The sequence below is a fragment of the Zonotrichia albicollis genome, chromosome 3 (assembly GCF_047830755.1).
Source record: "Zonotrichia albicollis isolate bZonAlb1 chromosome 3, bZonAlb1.hap1, whole genome shotgun sequence".
NCBI lineage: Eukaryota > Metazoa > Chordata > Aves > Passeriformes > Passerellidae > Zonotrichia > Zonotrichia albicollis.
The window spans coordinates 42,332,800-42,353,352 of record NC_133821.1 but is presented as its reverse complement, the minus strand read 5'-3'; the positions used below and the strand labels follow the sequence as shown (position 1 = coordinate 42,353,352).

At 48.9% G+C, this 20,553-nt stretch overlaps 1 protein-coding gene across 7 annotated transcripts; it reads right to left on the bottom strand.

Annotated features, from left to right (window-relative positions):
- Nucleotides 1-10,250: 10,250 nt before the first annotated feature.
- MRPL14 (mitochondrial ribosomal protein L14) lies at nt 10,251-20,552 on the bottom strand. 7 transcript variants are annotated; one of them, XM_026795141.2, is made up of 5 exons: nt 20,463-20,506; nt 18,997-19,144; nt 17,247-17,295; nt 13,283-13,369; nt 10,251-10,907 (listed from the first exon to the last, which is right to left on the bottom strand). In XM_026795141.2, the coding sequence occupies exons 3-5, from the start codon at nt 17,255-17,257 to the stop codon at nt 10,541-10,543; spliced, it is 465 nt and encodes a 154-aa protein (XP_026650942.1). In that variant the 5' UTR covers nt 17,258-17,295; nt 18,997-19,144; nt 20,463-20,506; the 3' UTR covers nt 10,251-10,540. The 7 variants fall into 7 exon arrangements, with proteins under 7 accessions (XP_026650942.1, XP_074394740.1, XP_074394742.1 ...); XM_074538639.1 differs by lacking the exon at nt 20,463-20,506 and adding an exon at nt 20,437-20,453; XM_074538641.1 differs by lacking the exons at nt 17,247-17,295; nt 20,463-20,506 and adding an exon at nt 20,437-20,451.
- Nucleotide 20,553: the final 1 nt, after the last annotated feature.

Genomic DNA, 20,553 nt, shown 5'->3' with positions numbered 1-20,553 from the left:
GCGCTCATTGGCAGTGGGGCAGTGGAGCCATCGACTGCTTTCTCTGTCCTTTCTGTGGCTGCAGCCTGGAGAGATTCTGACCTGATACTCTGCCCCCGCACGTCCCTCTGGCTGGAACCCAGCGGGAATAAGTGGAGACATTCAGCTGATGCATCGCAGGGGAACCATTTTAATTAAAAGTGATGCTTTGGTCAGCAGGGTACGGACTTCTTTGGGAATATAGGGAGGAGAAGCGAGCAGGGTGAGCAATGGAGAGGGGGGTGGAGGAGATGTGCCTTGTCAGGGTTAGCTCTGAACTCAGCAGCTTTGCCAGGGAAGTGGGAAGTGGCAGGGTGAGCTCAGTCCTTACCACGGGGCTGGTGCTCTTGGCAATGCTTATCAGTGTCCTGGAAGCCTGGTGCAAACTGGGGTATGTCCTCCCCCCAAACTCAAAGCATTTGCTGCTCCCCAAATACCAATCTCTCTCCCAGCAGAGAATGGGGATGCCTGTGCACTGCTTATGGATGTTTAGGGGCACAGGGACCTCATGTTAACTCTCTAGCTCTGCCAGAAAAGAAATCTAATACTCAGCAGGGCCCTGCACCAGGTGGATTAGGGCAGCAAAGTGGGGAGGCACTGCAGCCACAGACACCTCCTGTAGGTGGGAATCACCACAAGGCCCCATGTCCTGCTGCAATCTCAGCTGCTGTGCTCACAGCTCTGCTGGCAGAGGGGATCCATCACTGCTTGAGTGTTGAGACAGAAATTACTTGTGAGGGGGAGTATGGTTTGAGGAAGAATTAGGCAAGGGGACTCTTTCTCATGCAGAAGTGAGGAAACCCCAGGGACTGGGAGGCCTGAAAGAGGGCCAAGCCCTGGTGTCCATCCTAAAAAGCCTCTCTTAGGCTGGTTTTCTAGCTAGAGTCTAGTCCACCCTGGGCATCTTCCTGCCTTCAAATAGGATGCTCTGGGAAACACTCCCAGACACCAAACCACACAATTCTAAATTACCAGGAATGTTTTCCCATTCAAACACCCACTAGGTCTGTTTTCTACTCCTGGGATAGTCATGGTAAACCACATCCAAGCCCTGCAGGCTGCACCTACCCACAGCCATATCCCTGGAGGAGTCAGAGGTAGAGCAGCCTCCAGCCTGGCACAGAGGCAGGTGCCATGATGGTGAGAAGTACCACACTCCTATCCAGCAAGGATGTGTCCCACCACCTTCCCACCTTGGCTAGCAGTAGTCTGGCCATGTGGCCAGCACTGAACCCACGACATAAACCACAATTACATCTCAGGTAATGTGAGGAGCATTTCCAGCCTGCTCTGCTGGTTGCTGTGAAGAGCCATATTTACCAATCAGCAATAGCAAGACAGAGGGAGCATGGCAGGAGGATGGATGGCATAGGATGGAGGTGGGGAAGCTGTGCCACCGGATCGTGGCAATGCCTGGTGAGACAGCGAGGAAAGGGTGGAGAGCGACTACGTGATGCTTCTCAGGGAGAACTGATCTTATTAATAAAAGCTGCTCCTTCCCAAGGCCTTGATAATCTCTCCTGCTGCAGATTATTTACAGCTGTGGAATTTAATACTCCAATGAACAAAGCTCTCTGAAGCACAGAGGGAGCAAGCAGACTGTTAACCCTTCTGCATGGCACCAGGAGCTTTCGGCTCAGGTCTGATGTCTCAGTGCAGCTGGGCCACAGGCTGCCACAGCCCCAGCAGATCTCAGCACCTATGAGGCCAGCACCAAAACCAGGCTGAGACTCGGTAGAGAGTCAACCCAAAGGCCATTCAAACTCCTGGATTCTGTTAATTAAAAAGGCAGGCTAGTGAACAGTGCTCAGAGGCAGAAGTTGGGCAGGGCTGGGGGGCTGTGTTGCCAGTGAGGTGCTGCTGCATTGCACCACCAGGTAAGCACTTGACCTTACAGGTACTGGGTCAATAAACTCAGCCTCCAGGGTGAGGGCATTGTCAGCCCTAGGTAAGCTATCCACCCCTGATGTTCAGTGCCAGGTGTGTGAGACCTGGGAGCCTTGCTGCGTGTCTGCCAAATTGCTGGGGACACAATGGCAGCACAGCCCTCCTGCTGCCTTCCCTGGGACCACAGAGCCCATGGCTAAAGTAGATGCACTAGGATATGCTCTGCAATGTAACCCCTTCCTCAGAGTGCCTTGAAATCTGGTGCATCTCAAGAGGAGGGCGTAGGAACCATCAGACTTGGCTTATTGCCTGAATGGCCCCTTAAACTCAGGTGATTTGGATGGGGAGATAATACGGTGGGCTTGAGGCACAGCCTGGCGAAATCAGAGGTGAGAGGGATGCACAGGAAGGACTGGGTAATCTTATGGGCTTGTCCCACCAGTGCTTGGACGTGGTTTGAGTGTGTGCATTGCTGAGTGGGATGGACACAAGACAGCAGCTAGGGTAAGGGGTGGGCAGACAGATGGAGAAAGAAAGGCAAACACCAGCCTCATATGCTAAAATCCACTGACCACCCCATAACAAAGTGGCAGAATTTGGAGCCATGACTGCAGCCTGGGTTTGGTCTTCACCTCTCTTAGCATGCCTGTACTTCAGACATTCCCCAAGGACCACACAAATTGCTGGTCTAGCTCTGCATGGCATCCGTTAAAGGATCACAGTAGCATCCCTGCCATAAACTAGGTAACTATAATCCCTAGACATGATAAACAGCCTCTATCCACCCCTCCTAGTCCATGTAGGAAAAAGCAGAATTCATGTGGGATCTTTTGTCCCCACAGTCAGTAAAAGCCCGGCTGCTGAAGTGCAGGAAACACAGAGCTTGTGCACCAGCTCTGGACTCCCTTTGGGTGGTAGTCCCTTTATATCTCAGCAGCACTCAGCCTTTGCACAGCACCAGAGCAGCACAGAACACCTGCCCTAAAACCTCTCAGCATTTGCCTCCCAGGTTATGCAGCCCCATTGCTCTGAGCTTGAACCCCTCTCCCTGCCCTGTGATGCCCTCTGCCAAGGATTTCTCAGGGCTCTTCCCCATCCTTCAACCACCCACAAAGCAGTAGCTGACGGTTGTAGGAAGTAGTTTAACTCAGCCTCAGGTGGCCAAAAATTTGCTCAGGACAACCCACCAATGCTGTATTATCCCATTCTTAAAAGTCTTAATGTTTGTTCAGCTTCCCCCAGAAGCACAAGGTACTGCCTGCCAGCCATCACTCTGCATTGGCAGTGTTTTGGCCTCGAGTTTCCCTGTAAGCAAGGCAGGCTGGCAAAGTGGAGACACCAGCAGTGAAGGGAGCACAGGGAGTAGGGGAAGGGTGGATCCTGTCCCCCAGAGCCTGATGGGTGTTTGGAGATCCTCCCCTGCAGGCAGCAGGGCAGCCTGGCTTCCCTCTCCCCCAGGTTCCACTGCCTGAGCTGTCAGGCCTTCATGAGGAACCTGCCTCTGCAGGGCTGCATTTGATGCCCTGGAGGTCCCCATGTCCTCAGCCCACCCCACTGCAGGTGAGGCCTCCTGGGAACATATTCCTCCTCCACTGGGCAGAGCTGAGGCAAAGTGTGGGACTAGTGAAGCCAGTCAAACCAGCTATTTCCAGATGTTAGCATTACAAAACACAGACTGGAGGCTTCCTGGAGCTGTCTAGAGCCTCTGGAAGAATATCCAAGAGCCAAGAGTCAGGCCCTGGAAACAAGGGCTAAGATAACATCTACCACCCTACCACTTCCTCTCCTCACTTTCTACTTCTCCAAGCAGAGTTTTCTGCTGCCAGTGAAGTGGAGCCTTTCCTACCCTTCTCCAGACCCCCACAGGGAATCTTGAGCATTGTTCTGAAGAGGAAAGTAAATATGATTAGGAGTAAAGCTCAGGTGGCTGGGCAGCACACAACCATTGTCTTTGCTCCAGTCAAGCACAAATACAAAACCCCAAAAGCTTGTCCTGCAGAAGTAATAGGTCCTGCTGCACTGGAGATGGGCACCACCTTCCCAAGCCTCCAGTGCGTCCCAGGCAGATGCTTGGGGCGAAGTGTGAAAGCTCAGGACAAAACAGCACCTGAAGGCCCTCAGCAAGGCTCCCTTAGGGATGGCCTGAAGCACAGGAGTAAAAAACACATTCTGGTCTGTTCAGCTTTGCCATCCCTGGTGAACCTAGGGTGGTCTGGTGTTGTCAGTGCCTCCAGGGAACTGCGAGTGCACCATCAGAGTGGACTGGGCATCACTCACCCCACTGTAGCTCCTGTGCCCCATCCCAAGATGTGGTGCCTGTTTGAGTGAGCAGCACCAGGTTTGGCAGGACCAGGACATCAGGGAGCACCTGAGCTCCTCCTATCCCCTGAACACAGTGGGTGAAACATGCCCCCCAGCAGTACATGCCACCCCTAATGTTTGACTGCTGCTTTCCCAATCCACATTACTCATTTTGGAGCCAAGAAGGGAGCACCATGATTTCCAATCACTGCATCATAATCCCCCAGAAATGTGAGGAAGATTTACCTCATCCATGGTCAGCATCCAGTCTTACAAGCTAGAGCAACAAATCTTTTAATCCCAAGAGATGTATCTAATTTGGGAAGCCACATTGTGGTGCCATAGTCACAACTGGGGGCCATCAGAGGAAGATATTTTTGTCCATGTCCTGGCCTTGGCCCTGGGGAATGGTCACCAGTGCCCCTCATACTCCATAGCCATAGCTATGAAGAGCAGCTCGTTTGAGCTAGAGGGCAGGCTGGATATGGGGTGCAGACTTGTAACAAAAGACCTTGGATGTCCTTTACAGGCTCTGCCTTAGGCCATGCTGTACCTTGGGGCTTGCATGTTTATTTTTATGGAACTGCATTTGGTTCATGGAGTTTACAGCCAGCCTTCAGACACTTGCAACGCAAGCTCATATTTCCAAGGCCCAAGGGACAGCCTGTCTTTGGTGTCTATGCCACAATACCCGGGCACATCACTCCCCAGTCTTCTGGGTAGGGTGTGTGTGCTTTTCACACTGAGCACACTCACTGTAGCCTGCATGGAGGTCAACATCCAGGTTCATTTCGAGCTCTGTTGAGCAGTGAAGCCCTGGGGCAATGAACTTCATGAGGCATCTTGTGTTTTGGGTGAAAGGAAAAATGAAAAAAAGGTAATTTTATTTCCTCCAACAGCCTGTTTGATTGAACACTGCCTTTACTGCACTCTCACAGAAGGTGAATGGATGTGCCTGATGTGTTTTCTCCACATCCTTCTTTTTATCCTTCTGTCATGAGCCCTCATTAATCTTTCTTCTTTCTAGGCTAGACACTCCTGAGCTTTCCAATTCTATTTTCTTGTTAGAGGGTGTATCTGTGACAGGCCTAGGAAAATTTCCATCCTCTATCCTTGATAAATTCTGAGATAAGCTGACTAGCCTGGCATGCACACTTGAGGCTCCACCACTGCAACAGCACTCAGACTAGATTCAGTGTCATTCAGCATCCCATTTCTTATGCTGTAGATCAGGAGAAACTGCTCAGAAAATGAGGTGGCAAGGCTGTAGTTGATGCTAATGCACTCAGGGGAGAGCCCTTTGGGCAGTGACCACACAAGCTGTAACCTTGGGATTCTGTCCTGGCAGTGGCACCAACCCCACCCCCCTTCCCTCACTCCCAACTCTCTGTCCCCTTTACCCCCTCTGCATTGTGTCCAACCCATTGAGTTTCCCTGACGGACGCTCTTCCCCTGCCCTCATCTATCTTGAACAGCAGCTGCAGGAGATAAACAAGTGTCCAGCTGTTTCCTTGTCCTCTTTGCTCTTCCTGGGTCATGTCAATCCTAGGCAGCCCAGCCACATTCAGATGAGATGCAGACACTTAAAAAAATGACATCCCTCGCTTGTCTCCTCAGAAGGGCTCAGCAGGGTCCTGCCACTGCTTCTGTGTGCGGCTGGGTGGAAAATGCTGCTCAGACTGCAGTCTTGAGGCTCAGCATGCCTTCCCCTCAGGGAAGGGGATCTGGCATCTGGATGGAAGACCCTAGCAAGGAGTGACAGTGCATTCTGAGGGCTTGTTTTGCATCAGGAGAGTGGCCCAGCTCAGAGCTTCGCAGGAGAGCCAGGCTGTGCCTCCCTGCTGCCCACTCGGCTCCTGTTTTACAGCCCCTTGCAATCCATGAGCAGCATCCTTCTACTGTCCCTGCTCTTCCCAGCCAGCTGCCAGCCCCACGGCACTCAGAATGCTGCTTTGCACGCCGATCTTCCCAGTGATCTTCCTAGACCCTGACGCCCCTGGTTACCCAGCAACCTTCCGTGGAGACAGAGCTCAAGGGCAGTGAGAATTCCCTGGCTCTCCCCGGCTCTTTTCCCGAGGGAGGTCAGGCTGGGTTCCCCCCGAGCCTTCCCGCGGCCGGCCGGAGCTGCGCCGCCCTGCTGAGGCAGGGGGGATTCTGTGCTGACCCAGGGGCATTCCGTGCCGCCAGTGAGGCGGAGGGCCCCCCGGGGCACGGGGCAGGCTGCCGGGCACACACGGCCACATTGCCACCTAGCCTCCCTCCCGGGGATGTGCAGCCCTGCCAGCCCAGCCTGGGCCCGTCCCCGGCTGCATCGCCCCCAGCCCGGCTGGGGTTTCAGCTCGCTCCCCCTCCTCCCAGCCCCAAAGTCACCAGCTGCTCCCCCAGCTCTGGGGTCCGTCCGCGCTGCTGGCACAGGGCCACGAGCCGGGGCCGCCTGTCTCCCAGCCTCAGTCTCCAAGCAGATGGAAGACATCAGCTCCCTGCCGCATCTTTCCACGATAATCTGTCTCGCCCGCTTCCTTCCAGGGACACCTCTTCTCACGGCCAGTAAATCCCCAGTGCTTGCCTGTCTTTTTCCAGGGCCCAGCCTCATCACATATCTTTCATGGGTAAGCATCTTCCCAAAGGCCATCTCTCCCTAGCCATGCAGGATGCCCTAAAAAGGACACCTCCTCCCCAACTCCCATGGAAGAATGTCTGGGCACAAAGTCCCCACCTTCACCAGCAAATAGGCACCCTCTTGGGAGTTTCAGCTGATGCAAATCCTAAATCCAAACACATGGGAATGTACAGTAAACCAAAGACCCAGTTGGAACTGAAGGGGGGGCACATTTGTAATGAGGCAAGAAGACTCCAGGACTCTGCCTTTGGCTTCCCTTTGCAGCAGGTGGCAGCTCCCCCAGAAGCTGCACAGGAGATGAGAGAATTCTTCCTAAGCATGTGTCATCCTGGAATTTTTTTCTATTGTTATATAGAAGCACGTTAATGCCAGAATAATAAACAGGGACCAGGGGAGAAAGTGACCTTCTGGCAGCAGCTGAGATAGGAAGTGTTTTGGTTTTACTTCTCTCCTCTGAGGGACTCATTCCACCTGCCTGTAGCCATCCTGTAAGAAAAGAACCTGCAGGAAGAACTGCTACACAGGGAGGAAATCACATCTGCTTTCCTAGTAGGATGGATGCAAAAGGAAAAGCCTCCCATTTGGAGAGAGTTCAGCTTCAGTGGACCCCAAAGAAGGATGCCCCAAGCCGGAGCCCAGGAAACCCAGTAGCTGCTCCCAAGACAGCACTGGCTCACTGCTCAGAAGGCTCTGGAACAGAGCACAGCACAGCCTGGAAGTTGAAAGCAAGCAGGTATTATCCCCTGTGCAGAAACAAAAGAGGGGACCTGGAAATGAGGATCCTTGAGCAGGTCTGCTCATAGGAAAAGATGGAGAGTCTGGAGAACTCACCTCAGCCTGGGCAAGGCTCCATCCATCTGCCCCTGCTCGCACAGGCTCTGCTGCCAGAGCTCACCATCCTGCAGCCATGGCAGGGCCCAGAGCACTGGGATGGGTGGCAGCTGGCTATGGGCTCATCCACAAGCTGGACCCTTTCCCCTGACAGAGATACTGCTACAGGCAGCACCCGGAATTTGCCAAGCACAGAGCTGTCAACATAGGCCAGGGATTTCTGCTGAGACGATATTCCTCATCAGGGGAGACAGGTAAAAACTGCAGGGGACGCACTATGAGATATGCTTAGCTTAGCTGTCTGCATGTCTGCTTATTAAGCTCTGAGATTAAGGATTTAGCTCCACACGTATCAGTTTACTTAGAACTAAAGCATCACTTCACATTTTAATCTCAAGTATGCTGCATTGTCTTGCCCGCTTCCTCTCGTGCCCTCTCCCCATGACCTCTTCCTCAGCAAAATGCTGGAAAGTTATTAGCAAATATTATGTGAAATGTTTAATATCCAAACAGCAGGGTCTGGCATCCCATGAGAGATTCAGAGCCCCTATGGTCAGGACAAGAAAAACAAGGATTGTTTGCAGGCGCCCAGGTCCTGCTGGTTGATGCTTTGAGGCTGGAGTTGTTGTTAAGCAAAAATCTCACAGTAAAGTGTCCCTTTAGACAAGTTATAAACCAGGCTAGGCAGGAATGAGGTATTCAGCTGGGGTGAAATCCACTTCGGCTCTACCCACAGACTGTGCACAGAAACAAAATACCCCCTACAAGTGCTACTTCAAATGCTATTCTCCAGCACTGTGTTAGTGGAAGGCATTTTCCTCTTCTCTTCTCAAAAGCACTTACATTAAGGAAGACTGAGCTCCTTTTGCCTGCAGGAAGGCTGGGACAGACCTGTCAATTTGCTTATGATTTATTAAAAAATTATAGAAGCATTTGTTTAGTGTTTATCAGGGTTGGAGGAGTTTCAAAAGTTGCAGTAGGCTTTCTAAAGCAAGACCTCAGAGCGATTGAGTGGCATAAACACTTTCCCTAAAATTGCATAAAAGCATATATCCTTTTTGTACTCCAAATATGATCCAGAAACGAATCTAACCATGAAAAATAAGGGCAATGGACAATGTCTGAGACATCAGGCTGTGCCATGTCCTTGTGACCCCGAAGCAAAACCCACCCAAGGGAGGGAGGCCAGTCACACTTTTCACTGTGACTGCCACGCAGAGTTTGCTCACTGTCCCACTTAGAGAAACAGCATAAACATCTCTGAGCACACAGAGTTCCTCCTGACTGCACTCAGATTGACTGGAAACACTGACTTCAACCAGGCAAGCATCTGCTCTGCTCCTGTGCCACTGGGCACACACCTACGGAGGAGGCAAGTCCAGGGCTTAAAGGCAATGCCCATGGGGCACAGAGGACTTGGACCAGCAAACCCAACATTCCCCAGCCCCCAGACAACAGCAAACAAGGAACATGCTGCCAGCAGCATGATTCTGCTTTCCCACAGAACTGAGTTCACAGGGAAATTTTACTTAATGGGACAGTGCCACTACTTAAAGGTTAATATTGAAATTAAACCTATAGTGTAATCTTTTCTGTGATACCTGGAGCAATGGAGTTGGAGGGGGTCCAGGGCTCACTTTTTCCAGGGACAATGTGGGACAATTTCACAGTGAGAACCATGGGGCAGATACATCTGCAAGGAGTAACTGGAGTGTGCGATAGCTCAGCACTGCATTCTTTAGATCTTCACACTGAGGCAATGCAGAGCCAAAGCAAGGAGCTTTCCTAGCATAAGAGGAAGAGGAGGCAGAAGGGCAAGGAGCAGCCAGCCACCACTGCCACCCGACCTCTGAGGAAGAGGCCTAACTGCTGCTGACTGCGCCCCCTGCACCCTCTTCCCCAGCCCTGCTATGTCAATGAGTGCTCTGCACTGATGTCCCTTCACCAGTCACCAGCACCAAGTTTCTCTGCTCAGCTCCATAGAAAAGCAGCTCTTTGGCTCCAGCATCCCAACCAGTCCTGAAAGCAACAGAGTAGCATTTGCCCATTGCTGTGCCTAAGCTTAGGAAACTGGACAACAGCCAACCTCACCAATAGCCCACCTCAGATGATGTCTGACAGTGGTCCCAAGAAGCAGTCCAAAAGGAAGCTTCTTTCTGTGGTCCTTTCAATCTGAACCCGGCCCTTGCATTTATCTGAGAACACAGTTTTCAGGGGTCGTCAGGTGGAGAGCACAGGCTGCATCTCAGCTCACCCACTGGCTCCCGCTTCAGCTCCCTTTCCTACCTACTTGTGCTTCCTAGTCTCTGGTATGCCCTGTTCAAGCACACACCACTGAAGGGTGTTGCAGGCCACTGTGCCCTCCTCATTCTAATTATTCCTAAATATTTCTCTTAGGCAAAGAGAGAAACCAGTCCTTTTATTTAATGTGCCCAAAGCACCCATAATTCATTACGTATCTCTCCTACTCTACTACGTGTGAATCCATTTTGTAGACCTCCAGTATCACTGGGCCAAGGATTGAGTCTTATTCCTGGGGAACTGGGAAAGGCAGAAATAGGGAAAAGAGAACATAAGCAATATGGCACAAGGATTTTCACGGTCTCATTTTAATGATAACAGACCAGATTAACATAACAGGAGGAATAAGGGTGAAGGACTGTTTCCCAAACATACTGCAGGTGTTCTGTGAAATAAATCAACCTTCTTTTGGAGAAAAAGAAAATATTTCAATATTTAAATCAGTTGCTTGAAATTCTTAAAAGGGAGGAGATATTCTTGATGAGCATCAGCTTTTTCATGTTTCACTGGCTTCTGGAAAACCACCACGGAACAGCTACTGCATGAAAAGATATAGAAGGGTTGCTGAAGACCTCTCAGCATTCATACAAAGTTGCGGGCAATGGCCAATACTTTGGAGAACTCGCCTTCTCTTCTTCTCAGTGTATAGGGTATTGGTGTTCTTATTCTAGTGCCTATTGGGTTCCCATTATCTTCTATGAGAACCACATTGTTGGAATCAAATCTAGGCGTCATGGTGGGGCCCGGCATCTTGTGCCCTACAATTAAAGCCTTCTTCTTTTCTCCTTTGATAGCCAGAAGGATCTTATCTCCAACTTTGCCAACTCCAGTCTTGTTATACACGTGGATACATTTTGGTGGCCGGTGGTAGGGCGTGTTCCCCAAGGCACTGTTGTCCACCACTCGCACGCGGGTGAGTTTCTGTATCGCTCGGCACGCTCCGGTGATGCTACCAAAGACAGGAGAGAATGACAGACACATCTCCTCAATAATCCGTGGGGAGCAAAGGCAAACCCAGAACAGAATCTTGTCATTACACAAACCACTCAAAAGGCACCAACAACGAATATATACCATATGGGTGACACACTGACTGCATTCAATGTGCTCTTTGAAAGCCAGATGCTACTTGGGGCTTTGCACACTCTTTACTAAATGTCAAATACAAAATGACCTTTCTACTCCAAAACACAACTAAAGATGGCATGAAGAGTGGCTTGCATACCACGGGCTTTTTAGCAAATGCAGATGATGATGATGCAGCGTTAATCTACAAGCTACAAAATGTGCTCACTTCTGTTTCAAAAAGCCTGCAGGAAGCTAAGACTCAAGTCAGGTTCCTTCAATCTTGCACACAGTACCCAGCACTAAGAATTTTTATGATCCACCTTCCTTTCACCGAAATCTGTGAGTCTCACAGTTTATTTTGTTCTCAGTAAAACATCTGAGGTCTTGCTGTGGCTGTCCTAAGTTGTTCCCAACTAGAATCTAAGAGATCGCCACCATCCCCAAGTAGAAGGAATCCAGAAAGACTCATACAGTCTCTTCTGTATGCTTGCTTTGTGGAAGTAAGAAACAACAAACTGCACAATACTAGTTGTTAGGTCCGACTCTGAATATTCTTGGGAACAGCAGGAACATACTACCTTATAGAAACCATTATTCTTTTATTCAGTGAGCTCAAACTCAAGGGACCTGTTGCTTGTCTTCAAATGACACCCAAACACAGACCACTGGAAAAGAAGGAAGATCCTCTCTGCTGCTGAACAACTGCTTTGCAATGAGGTACTAGAAACATGCTGGCCAGAGCTGCAGGAATGCCAACCTGATGCCAGCTGAACTACTCAGTGACAGCATATGGAAGCAACCTAACCATTCATCTCGTTTTTCAGAAGTGTGCAAAGTAAATAGGGACCATCATCCCTTCTTGAAGAGGAAAGGCCTGTATTTGCAAAGCTACCTAAAAGAAGAGCATGCACACCAAATGTGGTGTGGACGGACATCAGCTGAAGCAGGAATTTTTACACACGGTGAAGGACAGTGGAGTCAATCTGCACAAGTCCAACTGCTCCAGAGGTCAAGCTCTGCCTTTCAAAATCTGTTTCCCACAGCAGAGGCCTAGTTTAGCTTTCCTCTCTCTCTCAGAATTCACTAATCTCTGCAACCAGCCATGCCATCCCATCCAGTCTCATCCCATCCTCTGACAGGGACTGTGGTACACCACATTCTCTCTCCTCTGCCCACCATCTGTGGCTGCACAACAGGGAAAGCAGAAGGCAGGAGGCTGGAAAAAGAGAAGTGCTGTCACAGGAAGGAGCAGGGAAAACCTCGGTGGGACCAAGTGTACAACACAGCAGTAGCAAAGACATATGGATGTGACTGTCCAGGAACCACTAGACAAGAATAACTGCACCGGGAGAACTTTTTCCTTCCCTTTTTTCTTGATTTCTGCCACAGTTTTGGAGGAATACCCCACAAAGAAAAGGTCTCCCCATTAAGTTTTCTGAAGTCCTGTTCACCTTTATGGACTGGACTTCACCTCCCTGTCATTGTCACTTACACATGCTTTAAATGTATGCTGGCCAATGCTCTCATGCAGCCCACTTAAAGAGAAAGCCAGAAACACATGGATACCTCCTTGAGATAGCTCCCAGGTTGTGTATCACACAACCTAGCCCATATCTTAATCCCCCCTCTAGACCACAATCCTGAGAATGACTATAATCATCCTTTAAACTGAAGCCCTGACCTTTCAAAGAGTTAGAGATTCCCCAAACTGGCAGAGTGTACAGTGGAATTAAACTGTAAGATTTGTGCAAAGCATTGTAAAATATGAAGTACATAAATTTAAAACTTTAAATGCCTAGAGCCTGGAGCAAGAAACAAAAGAAAAATAACAAAATAGACACTGTTAAAGTATGAGAAAGTAATTTTTCAGATTATTTTTATTCTAAATAAATTATAAACTGTTGAATAACTTTGAGCACTGTAATTGGCTCTGCATCAGCAGGGGCTTGTTGTTGGTTTTTTTTCCACTTGCATGAGAAACACAGACACTTTCAACTTCTACTTGCAGGCCCATGAATGGCTGTCAAAGGCCTAAAAGCCTCCTTACACACATACGAAAATGCAGAATGCTAGGAACCTGCAAATGGAGTGCCTGAGCTCACTTTTCAACCTATGAAAGGACAAGTGTAAGATTTTAAAAAAAAATTATTACCCTTTTGAATTACAAATGCTGTATCTTATTCTTGATCAACTTAACAGCATCTCTTTCAACTATTAAACATTCTGAAGAAAATAAAAGCAAAATCTGAAAGTTACCTGAACTGTCGTTGGATCACAGTAGTGCTTAGATGGGTTAAGGATAAACCAACTTGTCTATTCAAGAGAGCCATTTGGTAGCCAACCCTGCAGAAGAAACAAAAGAATTATTAACTCTGGAAAATGGACAGAACTTGGTTTGCTTTCTTTCCTTTACATGAATCACACACTAGGGCCTCAGCAGCTATTTAGATGCTGCAATCCACAGGACACACAGAGTGGTAGCAGCAGCTGCAGCACACCACAAGCAGATCTACAACCCCTGCCTGAATTCAGGAGATAATGTAATTCATACACATATACTACAAAGCTGGATTCAGTATCACTGCATTGCAGTTTCCTACACACAGAGGTAAGGGCCGTTCTGTGTGCACTGTGAATCACATAACAAGAAGCAGGTTTGAGAATTTCAGATGTGAACTGGTTTAGAGGCTGCAATGCCCAGAAAAAGCCATCATGGTTACTTGTAAAAGCTACCAAGGTTACCTACAAAACCAAGCAAAAGGCCAAATAACCTACAGACTGGCATCACAGCTTCAGGAAGCAATTTGCCAGACAAGAAACAAGTCAGAGCTCTGTTGGTGAGGGCACACTGTCTCTTGGCATACAAAGGTGTTAAGCAGCCTGTTACAAGACACAGTCATGCTGCTGCCAGTCCTGCCCTGTTGGGGCTGCCCAGAGAAGAGTTCCCTGTGCCTCTGCAGTGCTCACTCCAGCTGCTGTACACTGCACACTGCCCCGAGTGCAGCAGAGCTGGGTCACAAGGGTAACCTCACTGAGAGCCACACCCTCCTCCCTGCCTACGTCTGTGGCGGATCCCCAACCCCATTCTGTCACACTGACTGGGACCAGCTTGCTACGCAGACACAAAGGCTTATCTGAACCCAGATCACTTTCCCAAACATCATTAGGGAGCCATGACCCAGGTGGTTATGCCGGCAGATCCAAGGGAAGGAAGGAAACAACACAGACCTAGAGCCAGGCCTCTTTCAGGCCACCTCAGGTACAGCTAAGACTTTCCACCTGACTGCAACTACCAGCATGTGACACAGCTTGCTGTGACCTTGGCAGTGTAACCAACACGTGCTCTGCTTCTCTCCTTTCAAAAGCAAACACTAAAAATTCATTGACCTCATCTCTCTCTGACAGTTCTGATGAGTTTTGGGCCAAACTATAGCAATACACTGTAAGGCCATTTTTTTAACCTTTATTTTTAAAATAAAGCTGAGTTAACTTCTCTAGGGGGAAAAAAAATACCCACAGAACCTTCAAATAGACAATGCCACAGCTCTTACTACAACCAAGTAAAGTCCAGCCTAAATCTTAACTCCCTCTTTTATTACTTTTTTCTCCAATGTGTTTGCTTACCTGGGGATATGTGTAAGTTTTAGGGTTTGTAGCTGTTCTACAAGGCAAGTGTTACCTGAGAGCACGACGAAAAGCACAGGACATGTGCACCACAGCAGTTTTGAGTGGTGCTTCCTGAGCAAAGCACAGGTGCCAAACCAACTCTGTCAAACAGGCAGGTTTGGAAAAGAACAGCAACAGCCAAAGCTTACATTTATTTACAAAAAAAACTAAAAAAACCAACCAACCAACCAACCAAAAAAAAAAAAAGAGCCACTTTTCTGTGGGATAGATGATCATCAAATGAGTTGAGGGCTTTCCCACAGTCTCCTCTCTGAAATGTGACTCCAAAAAGGCTGTGTTTATGCCACATGTCCTTACCTGTGTGATCCTAATGCCTAATGACAGCAAGGGCCTGTTGCATTTACAGTGCTCCTGGCAATCAAGGTCCAATACCTGGCCTCGCTGCTGCTCAGATTTCTAAGCAAGTTCAACTATGCTGACTTACTTTAAGCCCACTATCTGCCTGTATCCTCATATGCACGTGAGTGTGCTGTCTCTCCATGTGAAAGTATGAGCCTTTGGATGCCTCTACAAAACCCAAAAAAGCAGCAGCAAGTTGGCCTCTCTGTTGTCTTTCATGGACACTTCTTGGGGAATACAGAGAGCACTGTCACCCCATCTCTATTTCCTAGCAGGCATGGTAGCCTTGGTGGCTAGTGAAGGCCTGTCTGCTCATCCTCATCACTACATAAGACCAATAAGAGAGGTCTGTGAGCTCATGACAAGGCCAGCACAGCTGCAGGCTCTGACTGCTGTCAAAGGGACAGCAGCACCAGGACCAGCATAGCCAGATGTGCTTAAAGCACATAAACTCTGAACTCACTCATCACTCCTGGGACAAGTCAGTTTGTTTCTACCCCGTGGCAGCAGTGAAGGTTTGAAGTTACAAAATTACCAGCGGAAGCATCAACAGCATTAAGTGTCCAAGGACTGTTTATTTCTTCAGATGACTCAGTATCCCCTTCTCAGCTAAGAATCATTCCTCAGTACATTAAGATGTGTCACAAGCTAAGAAATTTCTTATGATTGATTATTTGGTATGAAGCATCCTGTTAGCAACTGAGTAAACAGGGGGGATGCTTCCAATTAGCAGGAGGGTTCAGGGTGGAGGGAAAAGAAGAATGCATCTATGGCATGAAGAACGGCATTCAAGGGTGCAAGTGCGTTCACACACTTGAAGAGTGAATCACAACTTCAGCTACTGTAACATGCCAGCTTCCTTTCTAGAAAGGAACAGCCAATAGTCTGGGTCTGACTCCAGGTGCTCCTCAACCAGACCCCGTCCCAATTTGATCCCTCTGTGGCTGTGAATTTCATCTCTCCTGCCCTCAGTTTCCCCTATGGAGTTGCTGGTTTACTAAACAATTAAGCTTTGAAGGGCACAGAAGCTGTTCACTCTGGCACACTTGGTGCTGCCCCATGAACACTCCCAAGCTGGTGCCAAAGTTGAAGAGCTGCTATAAATCAATGACAACGTTCAGCTCCAGTGCCCCCAGCACTTTTCTCCTTCCCAGCACACATTGCCTCACACCAGGGGGCCTTAAAAAGGCTCAGAGGAAGCTGCACTTAGGCACAGGGAATGCATGTGATCCAAGCTGGCTTCTGAAGGCGGCTCTTCACAGATCACCAGGTTTCAGTGCTCCCAGGTGTATGGGAAGAGTAACCCCATAACCTTTAAGCATAGCAAAATTTGTAGGAATTCCCAGAAGTCTGTCATTGCTACTACTCAACTGATACAGGCAGGAGCGCAGTGCAAAATAGCCTGGACAGACAGAACACCACCACTGGCTTAGTACTTAGTCACTAATACACTCCTGACCAAGGATTTATCTTCAAAAGGGGTTTTGGAGGTCATCTAGTCCAATCTCCTGCTCAAGCAGGATTAATTTCCAAGTTTTCCAAGCTAGGCAGGAGCAGTATTTAAATAGACACTATCCTAAAATGAGAAGCCTCAAAGGCAACTATTGGCATAACACTGACCACTCATAGCTGCACCAAAGCAGCAATAAAGAATCATGCAGAGGAATCTCTTGCTGTTTCTGTCCTGCTGCCCCTAATTTCTAGTAGTGGCTCTATCTCATGAAAATCACAGTCACAGAGACACTTTGCCCCTCTCCACATATCTGTTAAAAGTTATCACAGACCTCAGACAAGAGCTCAAAGTAACATTCAGAAAAAGGTGAGGAATTTGTTAATCAAATATTCACTAAAATGACCCTATTTCTACTTCACTGAATTACTTTTGAGCATGCAATAACCTGCTACTGCAAATACTCTTCTCAAGGACCCTTCAGCCCTACCCCAATCAATGCAAAAGACTGACATAGAATTCCAGCAATGCTCAACAAAGAAACTCTTCACCAGTTATAAATGTATGGAAGTTATTTATCCACTGCACCATTTTCATGTGCTCTAGCTATCACCTTCAGTGGTTTTCCTTGATATTAAAGAACTAACTTGTATTTGCTGAAATCTTGATTGCTAAAATCTTTTGAATGGAGAAATTCTGGAAAGTTTCATCCCAGCTAATAAAATCAGAAAACACAAAAGATACCTGCACAGCATGAGTAGACCACTTCAGGGAACTGAAACAGAGCAAGGACCTGAGCCAGACAAGGAAGAGAGGATTACATACCCACTACAAATGAACATCAGGGCACACAGCACCAAGAAAGGAAGCCCTGCGTCCCCCCAACACACACTCCCATCACCTCCCTTAAGCTGGCTTTAGCACTTAAGTAAATCAGTTTTCAGCTAGCTCAGCCTGAAGGCACATGAACCCTGCTGCAAGGCAATGTGGCGCAACACAAGACTGGGACTTCTCCCACTGGCAACCCAGCCTCATGTGGTGACACTATCTCCAAAGAAACACCAGGAGATTTGGACAAGAAAAGAATCTCTTGTCATTTCAGCAAAAACGCTGGTGTCCTTCACAAGAATGATCTGCATGAATCTGCTCTGCTAATACAGCCATGGGAGCACTGGAAAGGTCTGCATCTGAGCACTCCAGAAGCCAGTGCAACAGCGCTGACCAAGGTCTTATCAGTGGTGTGCACCCTAAAAAACAGTCAAGGCACCACTCTTACCCTGCCTGCATCCTAGAGTAAACGTAATTTTAAAGAGTGCTGTTACCTGGCAATCCAGGAGTACTTTTTTTTAGGTTTTGGAGCTAACCCCTCCTCCCTATATTCCCAAGATCTCTAATTGTATAATCATTCAGCTTTTCCTTCTTTCTGTTGGGAACTCATCCACACAGACAGGCCCCATGGAAAACTAATGGATGTTGCAAAGCAAATCCTAAGGCCAACTACCCAGAGACTGCTGTCAAAGCCAAAGAAACCAGATAAAAATATTCTCACTTTTATAGCAGTGACCTGATCTGCACAAACAGTGGAGACCAACTTCACCTTTATTCTTTCAAAAGATCAAAACAGACATGCTCCAGGCAGAATAAAGATTTGAACTGCATCTGTCATCCAGCATTAAAACACAGGAAATAAACTCAAGGCAGTACATGCAACGCAAATGCCTAAACCCCTACTCTGCCACTGCAGGTCTATTTATAGACTGTCTGCCACAGCGAGCTGCAGGAGCCAACTGTGAACTGGGGGAGTCAATCTATTCACAGCTCTCCTCCTAAAGGAAACAATGTGATTAAGGGCTGTGTGTGTTAAAAATACACAAGATATTCATTACCAAGTCATAATTGGTTTTATATTAATGACAAAAAGACCAGGATTCACACAGAGGAATTAATTCTTTTTAAAATCTGTTTATGAATAGGATTAGCTATTAAACAGGATATTTACTGATCCAAGCTACCAACAGAAACTCATTACAGGTATATCTGTTACAATTTTGAAGCAAAACACACTAAGCTCATTTTTCTAGACCATGATCAGGAATAGCAGATAACAAAAGAGCTGCATAAAATAAAACTTACTTTTGACATTTTAAGTATCCAGAAGTCACAACTCCAAAGTACTTATGGTACTTATTGTCCTAATATCAGAACACCTAAAATCATCCCATATATTCATATTCACAGCACTGTACTAAAATAGGGAGGGGTTATTCTCAGTGCACCAGCAATAATTTAAGCTACAGAGAGGACAACTATCTGTGTGAAGTCAACAGAAATGGGCAGGTACTGGACAAGCCCCAGAAATTCCCTGTGGGGTTTGATGTGAAGCCAAGAAAGGTCTCTCCCCTGCCTCTGCCTTTTGGGAATCACATGTGAATTCAGAGAACTGCCCACACCATTGCAATTTTACACCGCTATCACCTCTCAAATGTCTCTTTACCTGTTTTAGAAGTATTGAGGTCCCAAGAGCAGGCCAATGGTGGAAAGCCACAAGGCCAGATTTGGTTCCCAGCCCTGACCCAGGTGGCCAGCCCTCAACCAGTAAGGTGCAATCACAACCCAGACAGCAGTAACCACGCTGGGGGGAGCTGTGGCAAGGACAACACACACAAGAAGGAAGAGATGTGTAGCTGTGTCTCGACCGTGAAAAAACGTCAGGAACAACTGACCTAGACTAGTTGTTCACAGAACAAAAAATGATAGTGGCTCTAGGTCTTCCTGATAAAGCTGTACCAGAAAAGGATGCCTAATGCTGTTGGAATTCAGGCTGAAGAGAAACATGACCTGGAGATAAAGGCACGCTTGCATCACAAGGTAGTACAGAGCTACCTGTAGCTTTGGTGGCATAACCCTCATCTCTCGCTCAGAAACTCCCCTTAACTCAGTCTCTCTCTGTCCAAAGAAGACCCTCTCAGGCAAGCCTGGAGAGCTCTGGAACCAGAGAAGCCTACAGAGCTCAGATGAGCATCTGTGTCCTGCTGTTAAAAAGGCTGGCTTGCCTACCTGCTTTTACTACAAAGATTAAGTTATTCATACTTTTAAGAAATATGTCATACAGTCTTTTCCCCTAATGGCCTCCCCTTACTCACTGGACCTCCGAAAGAGCTTTCTGGAGAATAACCAGCAAAGCACAGACGAGTGCCCACACTTCCCGAGTCCCCATGACACACGCGAGTAAATGCCACGCTGGTCAGGACACAGGAATTTTGGTCCAACTTTGCTGCATGACTACTCACACCCACAAAAGCCTAACCCCAGCATCGCAGCCCCACGCGAATTCTGAGCAAAGAAACTCTCTGAACATGCAGGAACTTCGGAAGAGTGTTTTCCCACTCTCCCAGGCTACTCCAGTGGGAGCACAGTGTGCAAGCGACACAAAGGCTCCAGTTCCCAGCTGATTTAACGGGATGTCACCACCCTGTGTCGCGCTGCGTGACACGAACTCGGGGACAGCGTGTCTCCGTCCCTGCAGAGCAGCAGCTCATGCTCAGGGCTCACACCTCCCCAGCCCTGGGCACAGAGCACCAGGGGCACCTGCAAGCGGCTCCTTCCAGGGCATGGCCGGCACGGCCGGGACCCGGTGGCAGGGAGGGCCCGACTGTCCCCGGGGCCCACAGCTGAGCACGGCAGCGGCACAGCCCCAGCGCTGAGCGACCGAGCCGCTCGGCCACAGGACCGTGTGAGGGGCCGGCGCCGTCCCCGGGAAAAAGCCAGCGTGCCACGAGCAGGCCGGTCCGGCGGCGGGGCAAGGCCGGCTACTGGTCCTGCTGGGCACTGCGATACCGAGCTAGGCTACCCTGCGCTGCACTCCCAGCGTCCGTCCCGTCCCGTCCCGTCCCGTCCCCGTCCCGCCGCTCGCACCCCAGGCCCCGCCGCGCACCCCCGCGTGGAGCGCGCGCGCCCTACCGCCCAGCGCAGCCCCCGTGCGCACGCGCGGCGCCGCGGCCCCGCCCCCCCGCCGCTGTGCGGAGCCGGCGGCTGCGCGCCCCGCCCACTG